Source organism: Balearica regulorum, chromosome 4 (genome assembly GCF_011004875.1).
Source record: "Balearica regulorum gibbericeps isolate bBalReg1 chromosome 4, bBalReg1.pri, whole genome shotgun sequence".
In the NCBI taxonomy this organism is placed as follows: domain Eukaryota; kingdom Metazoa; phylum Chordata; class Aves; order Gruiformes; family Gruidae; genus Balearica; species Balearica regulorum.
In genome coordinates, this window is record NC_046187.1 from 40435269 (window position 1) to 40457590 (window position 22322).

Consider the following 22322-nt stretch of genomic DNA (forward strand, 5'->3'; position numbering starts at 1 on the left):
AGGGAAGGGGGGTCGGGCCTGCGGTCCCTCCGCCGCGCCGAGCCGCCCCTCAGAGGGCGCGGGAGGGTCCCCGGGGAGGCCGAGCACCGCCCCCCTCACCGTCCCTCACCCGACTCTCACCGTATGGCGCCGCAGCGGGCCAGAGAGGCTGCGCCGCCCCCGCTTTGTTCCCGTGAGGAGCCGCCGCCGCCGGCGGCCCCACCGGTATCTCTCCCGCCGCGGCAGCGCCGAGGCTCCCGTCCCCTCCCCGCCCGCCGCGCAGGGCTGACGCGAGGGGCGGCACCGCCCCGCCCGGCACCGCCCCGCCGAGGGGGCCGCGAGGAGGGCGGCCCCCGGCCCGAGCCGGGCCGGGCCACCTCCCCTCAGCAGCAGCACCTCCCCTCATGGGAGGGGGCGGGGAGCGAGGCAGGGCCGCGACGGCCGACCCTTCTTCCCCACCGCTCCCTCACCAAGGTGCTGTGGGGTGGCGGTTGGCGGGGGATCCGCTGTAGCGCCGGTGGGGAGGCGCTTTCACGCCCGGTTCGTGACGGGGGGGGAGGCCTGGCCAGGCACCTGGGGCTGCAGCTGAGAGCCTGGGCGGTGGGGAAAGCGGGCGAGTGATCGGAGGACTCCCCCCGCTCTCTGTGGTAAATGGAGCCCGGGGTGTGGGCCCGCGGCTGCCAGGCCCCACGGAAGGAGGAGCCGGGCGCCTCCGCGCCCGCAGAGTCGGGGTGCCCAGAGCCTGCAGCGGCCCGGCCAAGGAAATGCTCCTTAGGCGGAGCGGGCTTGTGTGGGGCGAGAGATCCTCTCCCGGCGGGTCACTTGGGCCTGCCCCCGGCTGTACGGCGCGAAGGGCGCAGCGTCTCGGTGGGAAGGGGCGAGGCCGGGACGCGGCGGAGCGGCGGCGTTTCCCGCCTCTGGGCGGTGGTCAGATGCCGTCGTGGTGGTGGGTGCGGGAAACAGGTGGGTGCCTTGTCACATCAGGTGCTGCCCCCGGCTGCAGCAGTGCTCTCCCAGGCCCTTGCAGACCGCTCTGTGATAAGGTCGACTGCAGCATAAAGCATTTATCTCGGGTGTGCATGCCTCTTAGGATAACAAAGTTTTTTGTTGCTCAGTTAAATAATCAAGTGAGTCAGGAAGTGCCCAAAATAGGTGTCTGTCTTCACACTCACACACTCACTCTTATGTTCAGGAGATGAAGCGCTTGCTTTGGAGGCTGTTGTTGTGAAATATTTCTCTACAAGACTGTTGGAATGAAAAAGTTCACTTTAAAGTACATATAAGAAAACAGCAAAAAAGAATTTTTAAAAAGCACACTTTTTGAATTGGATGAGGCACCTTGTCTATGGATGGTGAGAGAAATCTAGAGAAATGCCCAAGTTTTGATACAAGTTCCCATAAAAGATCTCGCCTGCTGCAACTCAAAAAGGAAGCAATCTGAAAGCTTCCTTATGTGTAGTTTTGGGCTATTTAAGTTTGTTGTCCTTCTTACTGAATTGTGTATGTGTATAAAAAGCTTCTTTTTTTTTTTTTCTTTTTTATGGATTGTGTAGGTTTGTGTAAATTGATAGTGTGATAGGCTTTTCTGTCTTGCTTTCTGGATTTGTTAGCTTGGTTCTTTCCTATGATAATGATACTCTGATTATTATGATTTCCAAATACATGCTCACACTGAATACATCTCTATTTTTTAAAAAAAATTATTATTAGTAGTAGAGTAGAAATATTGAAAGTGCTAAATATCTACAGTTCATTAAGAAGTAAGGTTTCCTCCCCCATGAGTTCTGGAGTTTAGGAAAACTGATACAGATAGGGTTCTGGTCCGTGTCTCTGCTTTCCAGGGATTATGGTAACATCAATAGAAGAGAAGGGTGTAAACATCTGATACTTACGAATATTCCCAAGTCTTGTAGTATTCCTCTATCTTGTTGTGTCAGCGCTGCTACTACAGAAAGAAGGATAATCAGGACCTTTAAAATAGGGACTTCTTGAATCTAAACAAAAGTTCATCTCACAACTGGATTTCCCTTTTGGCCATAGCTTTTCCAAAAGATCTCATCGAGGTTGCATGGTAATAATTTGCCAGTCTTTCCAGCATAGTTTTGTAAGCAACATAACTATTGTTGTCTAAACTTAGTTTGCTGCCTAAGGAATGTAGACTATTTTATTAAAATGGTAGAGGAATTTACAATACAGGTGGTGTACCAGGGAAGCAAGATGAAAGTTCAGGGAAGCAGAATAAAAAGATTAGCCCTTTATCAGGGCTGGTCTTTGATAGTGTTTTATGTAAAGTCTGTAAAATACTAAAAATATTGTGGTATACTAGCCAAAGCAGTAAACATTCTGAAGAGTATCAGATAAATATGTTACTTCCTGAGTAGCAGCAGTAGTTAATTTTCAAATACAATCTATGTAAAAAACTGTGGGTGTGCATGCTGATGGTTGCCACTGCCCTCTTATGGATGAAGTGTTTGACTCAGAGTGGCTGGAATAGTCTGACACCAAGACGGAAAGGAACAGAATTGCTATTACATAGAAGCATTTATTCATTCTCACTTCCAGCCACAAGCAGGGAACTGTACATTTTGCACATTTTTACATGAGGAGACCTCCCTTCTTGAAACCATTCTGTTCTTATGTACAGTTCATTAGTTCCTTGCACAACTTTTACTAGCTAATTTAATCGCACAGGGCAGCGGACCATTAAAAACACAGATTTGAAGGAAGAGGCCCTCCAGTTACTCAAATCCCTGGCTTTCTACAATTATAATGTCTGTTAATATTTGTTCATATTTGTGAATACATTTTTTACACATTTTTTTGTGTAATTGTATTTCTGAAGTTGGTTTTCAGGCACAAACTTTTTTTGTTTTTCTCTCTCCAGCATATGCTGTTTCTCTTTATCTTGAAGCTGTTGGGTAAAGGAAGAAGCAAAGGGCAATATGCAGAACAGCAAAAGACAAAATGTCAGTAGCAGAACTGGTAACACCTGGTTTCTTTTTTTTTGTGTGTGTGTTCTATGTCCTTAGCGCAATAAACCCACTATGTCCTTTGTATTCCTCCTTCCCTTTTGCCGATACCTTCTTTTTTCCTGTGGGCCAACCAACCTATGGGCCTCCTCCCATGTCTTCAGCCCTCTCTGCCAAAACAGTCATGCTTTCTATTCCTCCCTAAACCCTACTGCAATAATTCGTGTTTCTATCACATTTCCAAGTGTCTTTAGTTTTTCCTCTGTCTTCAAAATGCGAGGCAGTGTATACAGTGCCTGGCTTTGAGCAATACTGGCTGATAAGTCAGCAGGCTAACAAGAAGAGATAACTTAGATCTTTACTGTACTTTTTTCTGTAGGGGGGACATTACATTTGAGATCTTTTCTGGATATGACTACTGTTTTTCATAAAACCTATAGAATCTTAATATCTTTACAAATATTCTTTCAGGGTTTGCCAATGAATTATAAATAATTGGGAAGAGGGGCTGACAGATGCACTCTATAGTTACATCTAGTTCCTTGGGAAATTTAACTAAGAAGTGGTATGAGACATTTCAGAATAGGATTCCACTTGTTAGCATGCAAATCTTTTGAAACATGCAGACAAATGCACTAAAATACACTAATGCACTGAAAAACAAAACCAGGTCCAATCTCCATTCTAATACTACAAAATGTCCCTGAAGAACGTGAGCCTGATGGCACTGATAAAAGTTTACTTAGTCTTCATTACCACACCTCATTACTGAAGTATCTGAAAGATGCTGAATGTCTGGAGACTGGATACTTGGCATGTACACTAGTTGTACAAAAAAAATACAATATTAGATAGGAGGAGGTGGAACTGCTGGGGAGAGTCAGAGGCACTTTTGCACGTGAACTGTGCAGAGGGAGGACGTTTGTGGACGTTGTCAGAAGTCTGTATCCATCGTGTCAGGTTTACAATTCCTAGATTCTGTCTTTTGTTGTATTTTGAATTTCTAGAAATGCACTACAGCTTCACTCTCTAAAATCCTGTGAGACAGACAAAGCTAGTCAATAAGTTTCATGAACAGGGGAGAATTCAGAGAACTGTGCTATTTTGTCTAGAGGGGTCCTGCATTCACATTAACCCTCCTAGAGCAAACCCTCCGTGTTGGCCAGAGCCTCAGGGTTCTATTCTCAGAAAAGCATCCTCCAAAAAGTAGCAGGCTGGAACCTCAGACATCTTCACATTTTCATACCAAATGTATCTTCAGAATGTTAAGCACCCCCTTCAGTCTTTCTGGATGAGAAATTTTCAAGTCCACTCAGAGCATAGGCTCTATGACAGGTGATTTAAGGGAGGTTATTTCTCTTTTGGACAACTGTACCACAACATAATGTAAACTCAGAGAGTTCTGTGGGTTTTAACAAACACCTTATTCTAGGTGTCTTTTTCTAAGAGCAGTTACTGGAAGTGCATTTACAAAGGAGCAACTCTCAAAAAACACTTCTGCTTTTCTGGTCATTAAAGCATGAGAAATGTATAGAAACAGCAATGATGACTGTATTGTGGTTTGTGTGTGTTTTACGGTGAGTCCTGCAGTTCCTCCTACTGTCCAAATCAGGAAATCTGTCAAAAAGCACCACACTCCTTTCACCTACATCTCTTCTGCAGTGAGAGTCGGTTTGGATTTTGTCCCAGAACAGAGTCTGAATGTAGCTTGTGCCACACTCCCAGGCTTAGAAGCAGGGACTGTGTAAGGGAGCAGAGAGGTAAGATGCCCCAGGATAAATATGTGGCATCTCTCCATATAAAACTCAAGTGGTTTTAGAGCAAAATCTACAAGAAGAATTTGCTAATTTGTTTAAATTCTAAACTAAGCTATTTTAGAATTTTGAGTGCTGCAACAGTTTGATAGTTTGCAAAAAAAACAAAACCCCACCAAACCAAAAAGAAGAGTTGTCATGTTAGTTCTTAAAAGCATGCTCAGCTAGTTTTTTCAAAGAGATTTATTTCCTTAAAATAGCATTTTCCTACTAAAATTGCCTGCTGGGCAAAGCTGTCTGACAGGCAAGTAGAATTATCAGCATGTTTACTTTTCAAACATCTCTGCCACACTTACACAGTTGTGCTGTGATATCAAACATAACGTGAGTGATGAGATGATAGGTTTTGTAAGAGTTTGTATACTAGGATATAAAAAATTGAAATGTGTTACAGCATTTAACGTGCACTAACGTTTCCATCCCAAAATAGTCAAAGCAGTGTCCTTATACCAAGGTAAATCATTTGCTTTGACTGAAAGCTTCCTTTTTTGGAAGGTATCCCCAGCTACAAGGAAAGTTGCATTCCCATCAGCACAAATGACACTTTTTGTGTTGTCTGAAAGGTGCAGAAGCTCCTTTACAGCTTCAGTTATCTGCAATTTCTAGAACCCTTACAAAAGGATGTATGCAGAGGTTTGGATGTGATCAGTGTACCATCCATGTTGTGTTGGTTTTGTCTGTGATATCTTAGAAGCAAAAAGCAAGGATTTCCAATGTAGCTCAACTCTGAAGGAAGGTTTGAATTACATTGGGATGAACATAAGGGAATAAAGGGACAAGATCCCCAGTGATTTTTTGCAGAATCATTATCATTCTGCTACCACAGTTCTTTACAAACAGAGGAATGTAGAAAAAAAAAATCCCAAACCCCATACCCAAAACTTCCCTTGTTCAAAATAAGATTAAGGAAGTGAGATAAATTTATGGAATACTCATGGCACTACTTTGGATTCCTTTTCTAAAGCTTGGGACTTGGCTTTTAAGTTGATGAAGACATTGAGACGCAAAATGAATTCTCTGAGGCTGCTATCACTACAAGGCTATATAATCGCTCTGGGATTGCCAAAGATTTTTAATTTTTTTTTGTAGATTTGTGTCACAGTCACTCCTACGCATCTGGCAAGAGAACTCTCTGCACTGACTTAGTTGAAAATCTTATCTCATAGATCATTGCTAGCTATAAATTCCAGCCTTTGTGCTTACTTATATTGTCCCACAGCCTGGAGTCACTGATTTTGTGGAACTAGGAATTCAGGCTGTAAAATATTTACTTGCTAACACACACACACGCACACACACACACAAAAAAAAAAGCCTCAAAACCAACCCTCCAGCTCTTTCTTTGTGAAGTCAGCTCTGAAAATGTAAATCATATCAAACTGACTCTTAGGGCCAAAGAAAACAGGCAGCTGGATTCCATCCCTTTAGCTAAGAACCAGCCCTTAAATACCACTTAAATACACACTTTATGTGAGCTACAGTCAAACTCATTTTCAAGTCGTGTTTTCCCACATGTCCCAGAAAACGCGAACAACATCTCTCTGCGTGTGGATGTGGCTGGGGCACTGACAATGGATAAGTGTGCCAAAAACCTGTTCGCAAGCATCACTGCAAACTGCTAATGCAGTTCTATCACCATTCTTCTCTAAGGTCACACCTACACTAAAAAAGGGATCTATTTTTAATCACAGTCTTTACATATAGCTAAGGCAGCTTGTGGTCAAAACAGTTGTTGGCAAATGGTCTGTGCTAGGTGTTTTCCTGTGTGCTAGTTCACATTAGTCAGTGAGCATTTCTCTGGTATTGCATTCTGGAAACATTCTTTATGGTATTTATTGTGCTGTTCCTTTTCTATATGATGGGGAGCACGAAGGCAGAGTTACCTCATACGTTGAAGACTTTGCAACTAATAATGAAAAAGACTGGAAAGAGAAGGCAAGACAAATGAGGGGAGATAATGACTGGCATAGATGCAGTTATCTCTGCAGAATAAATTAAATAATTTGCTGGGAAAGAAGCAAAGGGGCGATTCCCACAACTAAGCCACAGATCTCCAGTTTAGTGACCTGTCTCCTGGAATACCCTTAACAAGCAGGATCAGAGTTAGTGATGACCAGCAAGCGTTGCTGGGTAGCAGGGGCGTTCTCTAGGTGTGGGGAGAAATGGTATAGAGATGCTTGAGATGCAGTGTACTCTAATATCCCTCCATTCCTCATCATCAGATTGCAGAATAGAAATTGGCAAATGGCACATAATAAAGCCAGAATATTTTCCGAGTCCCAACAATCATTCTTAGTAACTTACCCCAGCAAAAACATGGCAGATTAAACAATCGGGGTATAACTAAATTGAAATGCCCTCCCATTTTGTTTTCATAGGACAAATTAACAATGTTTTGACTCTAGGTAGTGTTGTGTAACATGAAACGTAGTGGTTTTAACGAAAATACGAGGATCATCCAGGAACAAGCTGTAACTTATTTTTTGGCATTTTTATTTTCAGTTTCCCAAATGAATACTACTGAGTGCATGGAAGTGTTTTTTAATCAATCCTGATACATATCCACATACAGTGCCATCTAGAATGAGGTTAGTGCATTATAGCTGCTGCGGGAACCTTAACTCACTTTCATTGACTTTAGGAGGATTAAGTCAGAAACAATACTATTTTAATGCCATTTTGTGTATTTACTTGGCAAATACTCTTGTCAATTTAAAGTTTCCCATGGGAGGTGTCAAGAGGTCACTGAAATTTTTCTGTGCAAGGGAGGGAGAGTGGTTGAAACCTTGGCCTCCCCGCTGCTTTGTTCAGTGTTTTTCTTCATGTCATTAGTGCTGTACTCGGCACTTTTCCCCCAGCTTCCATTAGAAGAGGGAGTGAGTAAATGTAAAAATGTTAGTAAGAAATGGAGGCAAGAAACACAGAGAAGGCTTCCCTGCTGTTTTATTTGGCTCGTTCTGGGCCTTAGTAACAGTAAACTTAGTCACAGAAAGTGAGTATAGAATATATTGTCGACTATGCACAAAAAACCTCCCAGATGCTTTTCAGCACATTTTTTTTCGTAGTTCATTCTATTACTCTACACAGTCTTCTGTCCAAGGATCACAAAGCCTTCTGACCTCTCTTTTAACCTATGGCAAGGAAATACAGTTCCCTAAGGCTGAAAAAGCATCAGGGTTTGATTTCCAGTAATGAGGTACCTGCAATTTCCATGAACATCAACGTAACTCTAAGCAAGCAGCATATTTTTCAGACAGCACTAAGACAGAAATGCAGAATGGAGGGGCAGGAGATACCCCACATCTTACAGGCCTTGCATGCAAGGCTTCTGAATTTAAGCTGAAAATACCTGAGTTGAGGTATCAAAGAGCTTTGTTAAAGCTAGTGACTGTAGGAAGGGTTCTGACCTGTTTCATACTGTGGATTAGTGTGATCCCTCTAACAAGCCCCCATGGTTTATCATACGATAAACCAGGCAATTTCACAATTAGTAGATTTTTAAAACTATTTCAGTTATGCATTTCTCACCTTTTTAACTGCTGTAAAGCAGAATAAAACATCTGTGAGAACTTTTGCCAGCAAGTGAAAACAAAAATAGTGTTAAGTAAATACATCACAACTTGATTAATGCAAGATAAATATTATATGCTACACAGCTTTTGCTCCTCAGCAGGCTTAGTTCACATTGTATGTTCATGCATGAATTTCTCTAACACTGCACAAGCAGTCTTGCACCATCCTTGACAGATGAGCTTTAGGACCTCTTACAAAGTGGTTTAAGTTAAAGCTCCATCTGTTATACCCTATCCTTCTGATGGAGATTGCTTTCACTGTGGCAGAATAAGCAGAATGGAAGATGTGTTCATATCCTCACCAACTGCAGCTCAGAGTCTGGTGACTTGGCTCAAACCCATCTTCTCAGCAGTTTAATCAATGATGCTGTGCTTTGTGCCGAAGCACGAGGGTGGGCGCACATTTCGTTCTGCTGGTGCTGATAATCATCAGCAGAGGGAACGAACAGACAGCTGAGAGCAGGAGCATCTTGACAAATCGCAGTGGGATTTGACTCGAGCTTTCTTTAAGTTTTACTGTGAGGAGGGAGGCTTTATGACCGTGCTCATCCATCCTCCACTATTGCACGTTTGGCTGGATACTGGTATTTGTGGTGGAAGATCCATCCATTACTCACCTGAGCAGACTAGTTGCTGTAGTATCACTGCATGGTTAACAAAGGTTGCAGGCCAGGACTGAATGGTGCTCCCTTCCCCAGCTGGCAATGCTTAACCCCACTGTCAGTGAGAGTCAGAATTTGCTGGAGTCTCTTCCTGGACAAACAAGATTGCCCAATGGACAGAAAGCAATAGTGGTCATCTGAGGAAAGGAGGCACTGCAGGGAATTAAGTGAATACAGTGAGTTAAGTTATTCAGAGTACTGTGATCGTTAACTGATGTACGGTGAAACAGGATATACAGTTCAGTGCAATCAGTCTTTTCAACAGCTGAAAAAATGCTTATTATTAATAGCTAAAAATCACATTAGAGATGTTTTACTGCTGTGGATATAATTCTCCATTTATGTTTACTAACAGTAAAATACAGATCTACTAAATAAGGCTTTAAAATGATTAAGCATGAAAAAATAAAATATAGTAATAGATCTTAGAATTAAAAAGGCATAAAAGTATGTCCAGTGTTAAGTCCAAATTTACTCTCTAGAGCAGCTCAGCTGCCATAATCTTCACTTTTTTATTTCCTCTTACAAAGTTTGAAGAACGAGACCAAAATGCTCCAAACTGCCACGTAAGTTATCAAAACCAGCATCAGTGGGAAAGGATCAACTAAGCGCGCTACAATAACGGCACATTAGATGCATTTTGTTACTGTCTTTTAGACATCTTTATCAAGAGTTGTTACGGCTCAATACAGAGGAAGAAACAGAGTTCAGAGGAAGTACAACAGCTACAGCAGTTTAAAAAAAGGAGATTGACTGACCCTTCAAGCAGTGGTTGTGTTGGTGTAGCTCCACAACAGATGGAGCTCTAGCTCATCATTAATGGCATCTCAGGTTTTCTGTCTTTTCTATATCCCCATCAAAGCAATCACTTCTTCAGAAAAAGGCTACATACCTTACTTTTGCCAAACTACTCTGATGATTGCATTTTAAATAGTTCTAGCAGCAATAAAACAAACAGCACTGAGAACCATTGACTGCTGATGGGGAGAATAACAGAAGGAAAAAACCAGCATCCCTGAAGTATTGCCTGAGATTAAAAATTTTATTAAGACAGCTAGCACTGCAGAGTTTTTGCCTAAAATTTGAATCTGGGCAAGTTTTATCCTGTATTTAAAATACAGCAAAAATGCATACTTCATCCCTTCCCCTAAGAGAAGAGATTACTGTCAAGACGGCCTGCAGGATACAGCAAAAATGAGGGTATGTCAAGGACCTGATTATGGTTCTGTTATCCTCCGAGCATGTCTGCATCAGCTTGAGCCACAGCGCTATTTAACACTGAACTGAATTTTCTCCTGGCTGACTGTAAGTCCCTAAGGGAACATCCATGAGCCAAGCAGAAGTGACTCATGCAACGCCTCAGCCTCACACTTGATACGGTCAACCTCAGGGATGACTCGTGAAAGAACTGTCACAGCCACTATGACACTTGCAAATGCTACCTCCCTGGAGTTTTCGCAGTGTGCAACTCACCTGGCTTTGGCTGTTGTTGTGCAGCTAATGTGAAAAAACTCTCCAAGTCTTTGACTCTGCTAGCTTTTAAACTGTATCATTAAAAAGAGAGTTAATGGAATTAGCTAAATCCTATCTTTGTTTAAAAATGTCTTGGAAATCTGGAAGAGTGCACCAGATCAGAGGTGCTCAAGGCAAGCAATTTAGCAGGAACAGCTGAACTCCTGTGTATGTGTCTCACAAGTAACTACAAATTAATATATCTTTATGCAAGCAGTTTATTTAAGGTTTCAGTTGCTGAAGAAGTGTGTCTTTAAGACTCTTGCACAAGCCAACCGTTCAAAATGCTACTATTTGAATTGATGAATTCATCAGCTCAGCTGGAAAACGTATCGAGTTGGAAATGCATTTGAAGTGTGTATTGCATTAACACACAGATTTAATTTAACGGAAAAAGCTTTTCATGGATTTTAAAACTAGTACTTAAACTCTGCTCCATCTAAACTGCCATGATAAAAATGGCAAAAAGAAACGTTGTAGGAATGGTAACCACTGGTTTCTATTCTATGCTAAATTTTAGTCTGCTTGGCTCATGAATGCTTAAGTGTTAAAATAAGATTTGAGAAAGCACACAATTATTTGGGAAGAAAAATGTTTAAAAGGGTTGAAAAATCCAATTTGTATATTTGTCTTTATCACAGTTAATAAAATTAAGTAGAGCTTAGCTTCACTTGAGCTTTGATGAGGTGCTTTTAGTGGGGAGATAAAAGTCAAATCAGTAATTTAGTGAGGGGCACACTTCTATCCCCTCTGGCTGAGGGGAAGATTGATACAGACTCCAACGATGCACAAAATCATGACTGTGCTAGAAGTGTCATATTTTGTTTTATTTAAATTTGCATCTAGTCATTTGGAGAAACGGGACATACAGTGCCATCCCCCTACCCCCCACGAAAAGGAGTGTAAGGATTGCACGACTGATAGGAGCTGAGAGTCTGATCTAAGGGCTTGTTACCCAGCTGAGTAAGTTCTATATATTTCTCTGTATTTTTTTGATTTTTAAAGTATTTGTGAATAACAACGTTTTGTAAAGATAGGAAGATTTGTGTTTACGTGCAGGGTTTTCAGAACATGGCCTCGTACAAGGAAAAACTTACGGCTCGTAGGACCTGAAGAATTTCAGTGCTGATTCAGACACCGCCTACCAGTTTCAGGACCCTACCTAGAGACCAGGTAGGTCTTTCCCAGCAGAGCGGGAAATCTGCACGGGGGGTTGGACCCGCTGCGAAGCCGCGGCACCGCGGAAGGCAGCGGGCGGTGCACCGCGGCGGGGCGGTGCTGCTCTCCCGGCCCCGGCCCTCATGCTGCCACCGGGCGGTTGCGCGGCGGCAGCGCCACCCCACGACAAACCTGAAGGCTCAGGCTATCTATTGTAAATGTTACCTTAAGAACTCGGAGAGTCTTGAAAGGGTGTAGTTTCCCCCGCAAACAAATGCGAAAAAAAACAATCTTACAAAAATATGCGGTAAGTTTTCAACAGATTTAGGCAGGGTTGTAAAGCTTTAGAACAAAAGGGTTAATAGAGGATGCACGTTTGAATAGACGGCATTTATGCGCAAGTCAGAGCAAGAGGGGAGACAGAAGCACTAAAAGCTGAAATAACAACTATTGATAAATGATGTAGATGTCTCAGGAACACAGAGAACCTTGTCAGCAATACAGTACACTAGAACTTTGTTTCAGTCAGCCATTCACTTATCAGGCCACAGAAACGTTAGTGATCTGCTTTGGTTCATGTTGCCCAACCTGGTAATGCATTCTTCTGAAGCACCTTCTACTAACTAGTAACTTCAAATACATACTCAAAGTTCAGCAAACTGAAGAGCAAACAGGCTCTGTTCTTTGAAAAAGACTTTAGGCACCAGTGCTCGGGGTAGGATTACTATACCTGTTAGCTCAAAACAGAGCCAGTCAGCAGCCGAGACTCCATCTTCCTGCCACAGACCACAAGGACATGTTCTCCCTAGCGCTGCCTCGCTGCTGGGCTTTACTCCTTTCTGTTGCAGGTCAGAAAACTCAAGGCGTACATACGGCTATAAATAGCACGGGCAGCCAGGAGAGTCGTGTCATGGACTACAGTCATGTCTGCAGGGCAGCACAATAGAGGCATTATGGGTTTGAGGAGGGGGGTATGTGTGGGGTTTTGTTTGTGGTCTGTTGGGTTGGTTTTTTTTTTTAAAGATTCCTCATCTGGACTATGGCTGGCTTCAGGGGTCAAGAAGAAAGGCTGAAGACAGGGACCCAACATGAAATAGTTTATAGAGTATGTTTTGTGCCAAAAATACTGCTCTATATCCCAATTTGCTACTAGAATTACAACAGAAAATTCTTTATAGTGAATGTAATAGGAATGCAAGCCAAATGCTCAACTAATTTCAATAAGTTATTATATACAGACGAATAAATCCTCCTGAAGTCAGACTGTCCTTGATGTCATTATGGTGTACATTAAATACGGATTTAAAATTTCAGATAAAAGTAGTTCTTTCGCAGACAAACTTATTTACTGTGTCAATTCTAAATTAGCTCTTGAGGGATTTCAAGGATATCCAGTATTGGTTGGCAGGTTTAAAGATTATTCTTGAAAAGCTGTGCACAATCTATGCGTAGTTTTCAAATCATTAATTGATCAAAAGCTCTATGTCTGTAAAGCTTGAAGTCTGCAGATTATGTCCGTTATTCTTACCAGAAGCAAGCCAGCACACTGCTTAAGAAATGAAGAATGTCAGTAATGATATGATTTCAATTTAAAAAGAATTAAACATACACCTCACCCTTTAACTTCAGTAAGACTGTATCACCTTGAGAAAATTCAAAACCATAGAGTGCAGGATACATCAGTTGGTATATTTTCTTCCTTCCATATGGGTAATCTATATTCTGTCCCTTCCCCTAAAAGGTGGGCAAGGTCTGATTTGAAAAGCAAACCTGAAGAAGGAAAATAATGCAGACTCATTCTTTATTAAAGTCTTTAGAGTGTATTTGCTAAACGCCAGGATGATGTAAGCTCATGAGGATCATCTCTCTCAATAGATTATTCAGCAGTGAAAAGTGGAATGAAGAGAAGCCTAGAGAAAAGCCCCCAAATATACTGTGGGAAGTAAAAAGAAAAAAAAGGAAGGAAGGGGAAGAAGAGCAGCAGCATAGGGCAGAACCAGCACCGTTTCCAGCAATGATCATACTTTCTCATCGGATGAAGCAAGAGGTGTTTATCAAGTAAATAAAGATATTAAAAAATTAATATATTAAAGACATTTATGATTATTAATTTTATTCTCATCACAGATTCCCAGGATACAGCTGCAATAGAGTATGTTTCGTCTACTTTTAAGAACTGGTTATGTTTAAAAAAAAAAAAATCAACACTTTTCAATGGGCAAACCTTTAATAACAACACCATAAAACAATTATACAAAAATCATGTACATATTTTGACAGTTCTAAATAATACATATATACTTGATTTTACTTTGTGGAAAAGTAAATTTTGACAGTTTTAGATTGTGACTGGCTGCAGCTGGGGAAAAAAAAAAAGTCTATTTTTCTCCAGTAGGGCAGTTGGAAGTTTGAGAGTTCATCAGATTTATAAGAGACATATTGTATGGGTAAGCCAGTAAAGCTGTTCCAGAGATGACGACTGGAAAACAGCAGCACACCTAATGTCTGCCCTGTATAGTGCTGCTTTGACAGAAGGAACAAGGAAATGCAGGTCCAAAGAAACCTGTTTTTTTCTTTTGGGGTGGTGGAAATCAAGCTACTAAACATGAGCCAAAAAAGAGGAGAAGTACCTGCAATGGTTTATTTTCCCCCGTGGCTGCTGGAGCCATTAGTGTAACAGGAAAAATTTAAAACCAAACTGTAAAAGCCCCACTCTTTTCAATTCAGCAACATACTACATTGTCATTGATGAGATTACAAAATTAAGAAGAGCTAAATACTTGGGATTTCGGGGAAGGGTTAGGAAGGGGAGGAAAAACATTGGGGAAAAAAGTATTTTAGCTCCAAATGAATTTTACAATCTCAAAAAAAAAAAAAAACCAAAACCCAGACATTATGATGATGACTGAAGTACCAGTTTGCCTTCATTGAGAAACACCATTAAGATATTTCAGATGACACTGGTTAAAAAGTGACAGAAGCCTTCAGCTTCAAAATACAAGAATTCTTCTTCTTAAGAAAAAGTTAAATACTCAAACTGGACCACTAGATTAAGAGGCTATTAAAATACAACCACGAGGGTCAAAGTAATCTATGTAGGTGTAAAGAGAGGCTATTTTAAGTATGTAAATGAATAGCTAATTGTGGGTACTTGCACAACACAGTAAAGCTTCCAATTGCTTGACCGGACCGGCCAAGCATTGATATGGCAGAAATTCTGTTTTACATTATAGGTCTCAGTTTTGTATCAGAGTATCTACAGTTATTCCTTTCTATATTTCCTTTGGAATTTAAGAGATTACGAGTTTGGGGTTTTTTGTTTTGTTGGGGTTCTTTTTGTGGTTTTTTTTTTAAATTTTTATTTTGGGGATCTAATATTTAATGAAGGCATATGCAAGTACACACAAGAGAAGTGTATAGGTATCTCAGTTTTAAAGGCATGTTTTTCCTCTTTTTCATACAACCAACATTCTTTTTTGAAGTCTTGCTTCTCCTGCCCCATGTTACATTCTCTACTACAATTTGTTATTCAGTTGTGCAGACTTCAAACACGGATATGTAGTGCAGCATTAAGGAATTTCCTGAGTCAGGTTTATTCATCATTATCTGTAAAAAACAGGAGGGGGAAAAGACAGGGTGAAAAGGAGTGACAAACACACACACAAAATCAAGCTGGGGGGTCACAAAACTAACTAGAAACCACAGTTTAGTAAGCAAGAATTCACTAAGTCAGTCACCAATGAGGTGACTGTTACCAAAATGCCCTGAAAGGACTATGTGTACAAATACAGAACAACGTGTCCTCTTTCTTGGATTAGAGAATTTAAGATAGTTTCATCTCAAGTGGCCTACTTCAGTTAGAACAATCCTCTAAAAGCAATATGGATTTATTTTCTAACTTTTCTTATTTGAAGACTATTAAACTTTTGAGACAGAAGCTCATGAACATGCTTCCGACTGTCACTTGTCCTCTGTTCACCTTTATTAGCATAGGATTTTTTCTTTAAATGTCTGAAATTTAACTGAAATGCAGTTCTTTATGTACTTTAATACTAAAGTACTACATGTACTTTAGATGTCTGAAATGTAAAAATTACTTTTTCTTTAAATTTTTGTGTGCTACCACAGATTCGTAAAATACAGAAGTAGAACTGAAGCTATAGCTGCTTGTTAATCAGCATTTTGCAAGATGAAAGTCAGCTCATTTTAATAGGATTCACTCAGACAACAGCTTACAATTTGAATGCCAACATTTCAGCAATTTGTCATTTAAGCCTTTTAGTACTAGTTTTAAAATACCCTTAAGGCAAAGTGGCAAGGAGAGGAAACTGATAACACTATAAGTTACCATTTTCTTCTTTTTCTATATTGCCAGTCCTTTGGACACTTGAAAAATTAACTACTACAATATATCTTTCCAATTGTGTCATTAAATCAATAAATTGTGGTTGAAAAAATATTTTTCTGACACTTTTCTGTCATACTTCTATAACACAGCATGAAACCAACATGGTACTGGTTATTCTTACTGAGTCATTCTATATCAGTAGCAAAGAATAATTGGGAAAATGTAATTTGTATTAGAAATTAATTTTTTTAAATTATTACATTTTTAAAACTAGTTTTTAAGACTTTTTTCCCCTCAAGTATTTACATATAAAACCCATAGAAACTATGATCTTATTTGACCCTTTATTCACTGCTATTGCAACACATTCGTAAAAGAATTTAAAAGATCCAGAAAGCAGATGTTGGTTAACATGCATTAGAATATTTTTTCAAAATTGAAATACATTAAATAGTGATCATTGCACACATTCCTAGAGTCTATATATAATGCTTCTGATTTCTGTAAAAATAATTGAGATTTTAGATTTCTTTTTTTCTTCTCTCCAGTAAAGACTTTCATCATTAGAAATTTAAGATTACATAACTGCAGTTACAGTTTTGACAGAGAAAAAAAAACCCAAAACCATTTTTCACTGATAGTGGTCTGTGTGGTATTTCATGGAGTGACTCTGAAAGACCTAGGAACTATCTGCCTGCCGAGTAATTTGTGCTAAGCTAGGTAGGGCTCCCAAGCAAGACAAATTCTCTTCAAGTATTACTGAGCCACCTGAAAACTAAGATGGATGGTACCTCTACATCAAGTTCTTCTGAAAAATGACAATTATAGGATAAAGAGCCATGTGAAGTTTTCTTTTCAGAAAAGTAGTGATACTGCAACCCATTAAAGTAGCGTTTTGGAAAGAAAAATATTATTTTAGCTAAAAATTCATTCATTCTTGAGGTAAAATTGTTTTTAATTCTGCAAGTTTTATTTTAGACTTCCGTCTTCCCAATCTGCGTAACTGTTTTACACACGTTAAATAATTATATTGCACCTTTCATAAGGCAACTATTGTTGCAGTAGGCTGTACATGTACATACTGTTAAATGAGAGTGGTCAGCACGCTTAATCAAAGTTTGCCATGTTTTGTTGCAGGAATAAAGATACCCCTTGTGAAAAAACCCCACATTTTTATCAATTTAGCCAATCAATATAACAAAGCACAGATATGTTTTAAAAGTATATTAGAACCTATTGTATATGACCAAGGAAGAAGATAAGACAAACCATAATTGCCAGGAAACAGGGAGATTACCTTCTTGGTAGGCTCCGTCTGCCATTACTAGGTGAAGTATTTTGGCATACAGGTGTTTGTGTTCATTTCCAAGAACAGTCTGAACTATGGTTGAACAAATATCAATATTTTCGTCTTCATCTTCATGTATAGCCTGGGAGAAAAGACAGTCCATGTTGCCAACACTGAAACAGGTATAGAATGAAATAGTTCCAATATATTAAATGCAATTCCTGGTTAAACCCAAAGCTCTCCTCTTTAATCCACTGGCATGGCTGTTAATATTTTAATGTGTCAAAACAGATAAAAGACTAAAGAAATAAGTGCTGATTCTAGTCACACAATACAATTAATTACTGGCACAGTAAACAGCCCCAGGTACTTGTTTCTTAAAATATTTTACACTTGAGGTCATTCCACAAACCTTTATTTTCTCATAAACTTCAATGAATTTATCAAAGCCTATTTCCTGCTCCAGGTTATATCTCAACTCTTCCAAATGACTGAAGATACTATCACATTCCTCACATTCACTGGCAATCTCTCCATCACTATTATCTAGAAAGAAAGAAAACAGTAAAAACTCCTCAGTTTTCTCACATTCTTAATGTTGTTTCTATGTCCCTAAACTTGATATCTACACAGACTTCTAAACATAATGAAAGCAGGTATGCTCAGGAGCACTAGACCATGTTGGCAGATGTTCTGAACAACTTGCAAGGAAATAGGAACTGTCCCTTTCTTGACAGCAAAGAAATTCTGAATCTCAAATGGGAAGCATTTTGCTATCTCCTCTAAAGCCCCGCTCTGATGGTTAGCCAAAAAGGTATTCATACCGAAGGAAAACAAGGTATGGTCTTAAAGCAGGCTTTTATTTACCAATTGTATTGGGTTTGCGTGGCCGGAATTTGGGGGGGAGGGGCGGGGTAGGTGGGTTGTCTACAGGGGTGGCTTCTGTGAGAAGCTGCTAGAAGCTTCCCCCGTGTCTGACAGAGCCAATGCCAGCCGGCTCCAAGACAGACCCGCCGCTGGCCAAGGCCGAGCCAATCAGCGACAGTGGTAGCACCTCTGTGGTAACAGAGTTAAGAACAAGGAAAAAACTGCTGCAAAACCAGCAGCGGTGACAGCGGTCACCCAGGTCAGTGAAGAAAGAGGGGCAGGAGGTGCTCCAGGCGCTGGAGCAAAGATTCCCCTGCAGCCCATGGAGAAGACCATGGAGAGGAGCCCAGGCTGGAGCAGGTTTGCTGGCAGGACCTGTGACCCCGTGGGGGACCCACGCTGGAGCAGTCTGCTCCTGAAGGTCTGCACCCTGTGGAAGGGACCGACGTAGGAGCAGTTCATGAAGAAGTGCAGCCCGTGGGAAGGACTCACGTTGGAGAAGTGGAGGACTGTCTTCCATGGGAGGGACCCCACACTGGAGCAGGGGAAGAGTGTGAGGAGTCCTCTCCCTGAGCAGGAGACATGTGATGAACTGACCACAACCCCCATTCCCTGTCCCCCGAGGGGGGAAGAGGTAGACAAATCAGGAATGAAGTTGAGCCTGGGAAGAAGGGAGGGGTGGGGGAAGGTGTTTTAAGATTTGGGTTTATTTCTCATTACTCTACTCTGATTTGAATGGTCATAAATTAAATTAGTCTGTTTTGCCCGTGACGGTAACTGGTGAGTGATCTCTCCCTGCCCTTATCTGACCCATGAGCCTTTCACTATATTTTCTCTCCTCTGTCTAGATGAGGAGGGCACTGACAGAGCAGCTTTGGCGGGCACTTGGCCTCCAGCCAGGGTCAACCTGCCACAGCAATGTTCGTAGGTCGAGTTCCATACGACCATTCCACCGATATCTGCGGTGGAACTGATGCAGTGTTCAGTGGCTGTCCCACACTAGGGAAAAGAGCTCCTTAATGAAGCAGCTGTCTTCTGTCAGAAACTAAGGATGTGTATATTAAGAATCACTTATTTAATTTCTGCACTGAGATGCATCTTGTTCCATGGAGTGAGTCTAAATCACCCAGTACTCATTTAGCTACAAGGTTCCTCATTCTTTTATGTGTGTATCTCCTTTGTGTAGCAAATTCAGCATGCCAAGTGGTGCAATAAGATACGTGAGAGAAATCAAGATGATTTTGCTTATAGGCTACAGAAACCTTACAAAGAAGTTGGTAGCAGTCAAACATTAGGTAAGTTCAACAAGCAAAGGATCTATTTAAAAATACAAGATAGAATCCCTGTGTAAAATCCTATTATAAAATGCAAACTGCTTTTGCCCAAGAAAAATACTTGCTTAAATAAGTATTTAGATTATGAAAGGACTTACCTACCCAGGGAAGAACATACAACTTTTTAGATTTCAGAGCTTATATTATTAAATATTTTTTAAAAAATACATAGTATTGCCTGGTAGGTCACAGACTTCATGAGTCAGTATTAAAACTACTACCTTCAATTCCTATATATGACTAGTGTAAGGTATAATACTGATCAAACCATATCCCTGTTTCAACTATCAACAGTCACATCAATAAGAAGTTATAACTGAAATAAAAAGAAAAGTTGTATATGGGTTAAAAACCCAATAGATGACTTCTAATCCTGTTTTTAACTTCTGGATTTTGAACAGATTTGGGCCTGTTCCCTTGAGTTTTGAAGGCCTTCCTCCCACCCCCAACAATGAAACCCGCAATTCTTACAAAATATCATGAATCTAGAAGGTGGGATGCTGACACCAAATGCCGTAATGCTTGGAGCAACACTGCAATCACAGAAATGAGTAGTATTGTATGTTATCAGTGTATAACATCAGCACTGTCAATAAATGAAAGAAGATGGTATTACTTTTTTTTTTTTACCTTAAAATACTTACTGGAATTCGTTATATAGATAATATTGTACAGGTATATTCACAGATTTTCAGTTTGTTTAAAATTGTCTTCAGCAAACCAAAACTACACAAAAGCTATGTTTTATATTAGGTATTGATTTTCTACATCTTTTTATACCTATATTTCTAAATGTACTTTACTTTATGGCAGTAGTAAAATACTTATATTGCAACCAGAATTTAAAAGCAGACCTGAGACTTCACAACACCACTGTGTATAGCTAATGTAAAATGCTAAAAGCAGTAATACATTTTTGTGTCTCATTTTTAGTTTGACTGCATTAATAGCTATTTGTTAATAATTTCACATTCTTTTTGACTGCCTGGTAAATTACTTAATTGTAATGCAAGCCGGATCCCAGATACTCCAGTCATGTCAATTGCTGTTTCTTTTTTATTCTTACACTGCAGTCATGAATTACTCAAAACACGATGGGCACAGAGTCTTTGATATTCCTTGAAGACCAGTTTTATACAGCTAGAGAAAAAGTGACTTAAAATCACTGCCTAACAAATAGTCAACAGTTAATTTGCAACATTGAATGTTGCTTAGATGTTGCCCTTAACATTCAGAAAGTCTAAATATGATCTAATCTTTTTAAACTTATGTATAAAAAACCTATTAATTAGAGCTTTATTTCATTACAAGTATACAATGCAAAAACATTATTCTGTGTTTGAATTGTTGCCATCAATAAATAACTTATAAAACAGGTATAAAAGAAATTATACCTGACTGCCATTCTTCATTAAGTGCACTTTCACTGCTGGGGTTATTTTCATCTCCTCCTTCATCCAGCTCTGTACCATTTGTTACGCACTCGATAACATTAGCCTTCAAAGTAGACTCCTCCTCTTCACTGAATTCCTCACTAGGCTGCTCCCTAAGCAATTGTTCCATTGAGGCCTGGAGTTCCTGCAAATCTGTATCTGTCTCCCCAAACATACTAAAAGAAAGTGACAGGAAGTTTATATAATTAATACTTTGTAAGTATTTTCCCCATAGGAAGAGCTCACTACTTTTGTTAAACCAACAAACTGGAAAGCCAATGTGGCTGGAGGGGGAGAGGAAAAAAAAAAAAGACAGACACAGATCTTTGTGTCCTCAGTCCAACATGATTACAGCACTGATACCACTGCATCATGCAAGACACAGGAAATAAAGATGAACTTAACAGATACGAGATCATTTCATAAAAAGATGACGATAGGTCCTCAGTTCAACTTTGTTAGTAAGATAATTTCAAAACCTTTGTAGCCGTGCACTATTATAGAACCCTGGCAAGTATAACATTCTCAATCCAGAATAATATGTCTGGAGCAAAAAGAGATCTAGATCTCATCAGAATAGATACACCAGATGATTTTATCTCTACAGGCTACCCACGCTGCAGGGAATAGTCAAGAGCCAGGGTCAGATTTTAAAGCCCCTGAAAGAATTTGGGGGACTTGAAGGACATCCCAATACAACAGTAGGAAAGACAGATAAGCGAGATTCCCAGAACACATGAAGAAAGAAAATATTCGAGAAATCTTTATTCCTAGAAGAGCAGTAGCCATCAATTTTGATCTGCTTCAGCAGAATGCAAGGCACAGAAGCCAGACAAAATTTGGAAAAGAAATTCAGACAGCTATTGTAACCAGTACATCCCATTAGCTTCTCAATTCTCTGGAATAAGACTCAAAGTAAATGGTGATTCAATACAGGATGTTTAAAATTTGAGTAAAAACCCCATGCTGGTATACTGTGTATGATTGGTAGTGTCTAACCAAAAATATTTTTGATCTAAGATGCCTGTTGAAATACTTGATAAACTTACATATCCTCAGAATCAGAGGGTCCTTCTTTGCCTTGCTCATCTTCTGTATCATCTATTTCAAGATTATGCTGATGCTGCACATCTGCTACACTGGGAACATCAACTAAAGTTCTGTACAGTTTGTAAAGATCCGGGAGTGAACATGTTCTCAACATCTGCAAAGGTAAGAGAGAGCCTGTTGGTAACAATACCAAGGACAATCTGAGGTTACAAAATACAAAATGTCCTTTTTCATTTGAGGGTAAATTTTCAAAGAATGATGTGTCCAGCCTAGAAACTCTAAGTGTTGAAAATCTGACATCTTGAATTTGCCTCTCAGCTAAAAGAAAGCATTCCT

At 40.2% G+C, this 22322-nt stretch overlaps 2 protein-coding genes and 1 long non-coding RNA gene across 16 annotated transcripts in view; 1 reads left to right on the forward strand and 2 right to left on the reverse strand.

The window, feature by feature from the left end:
* SH3RF1 (SH3 domain containing ring finger 1) overlaps window positions 1–307 on the reverse strand; it is a 93046-nt gene extending 92739 nt beyond the window's left edge. The window contains exon 1 of the mRNA XM_075751866.1: window positions 121–307. The gene's annotated coding sequence lies outside the window, so the exon portion shown is untranslated. The remainder of the gene's footprint in view (window positions 1–120) is intronic.
* On the forward strand, window positions 287–14678 carry LOC142601738 (uncharacterized). Of its 5 annotated transcripts, none has more exons than XR_012835321.1 (5): window positions 287–942; window positions 2864–2945; window positions 11355–11471; window positions 11568–13713; window positions 13794–14678. It is a non-coding gene; the product is annotated as an uncharacterized LOC142601738 (long non-coding RNA). The 5 variants fall into 5 exon arrangements; XR_012835322.1 differs by having other exon boundaries at window positions 311–942; window positions 11568–11681; window positions 13542–14678; XR_012835320.1 differs by having other exon boundaries at window positions 311–942; window positions 11568–14678.
* Window positions 14294–22322, reverse strand: part of NEK1 (NIMA related kinase 1) — a 50483-nt gene continuing 42454 nt past the window's right edge. For 9 of the 10 annotated variants that reach the window (XM_075751858.1, XM_075751859.1, XM_075751864.1 and 6 more), the window contains 5 exons: window positions 21986–22140; window positions 20898–21112; window positions 17715–17848; window positions 17312–17444; window positions 14294–15272 (listed from right to left, as the gene is read on the reverse strand). In XM_075751858.1, the coding sequence (XP_075607973.1) occupies window positions 15259–15272; window positions 17312–17444; window positions 17715–17848; window positions 20898–21112; window positions 21986–22140 (651 nt within the window). In that variant the 3' untranslated portion in view covers window positions 14294–15258. The remainder of the gene's footprint in view (window positions 15273–17311; window positions 17445–17714; window positions 17849–20897; window positions 21113–21985; window positions 22141–22322) is intronic. The other variant, XR_012835319.1, reaches the window with a different exon arrangement.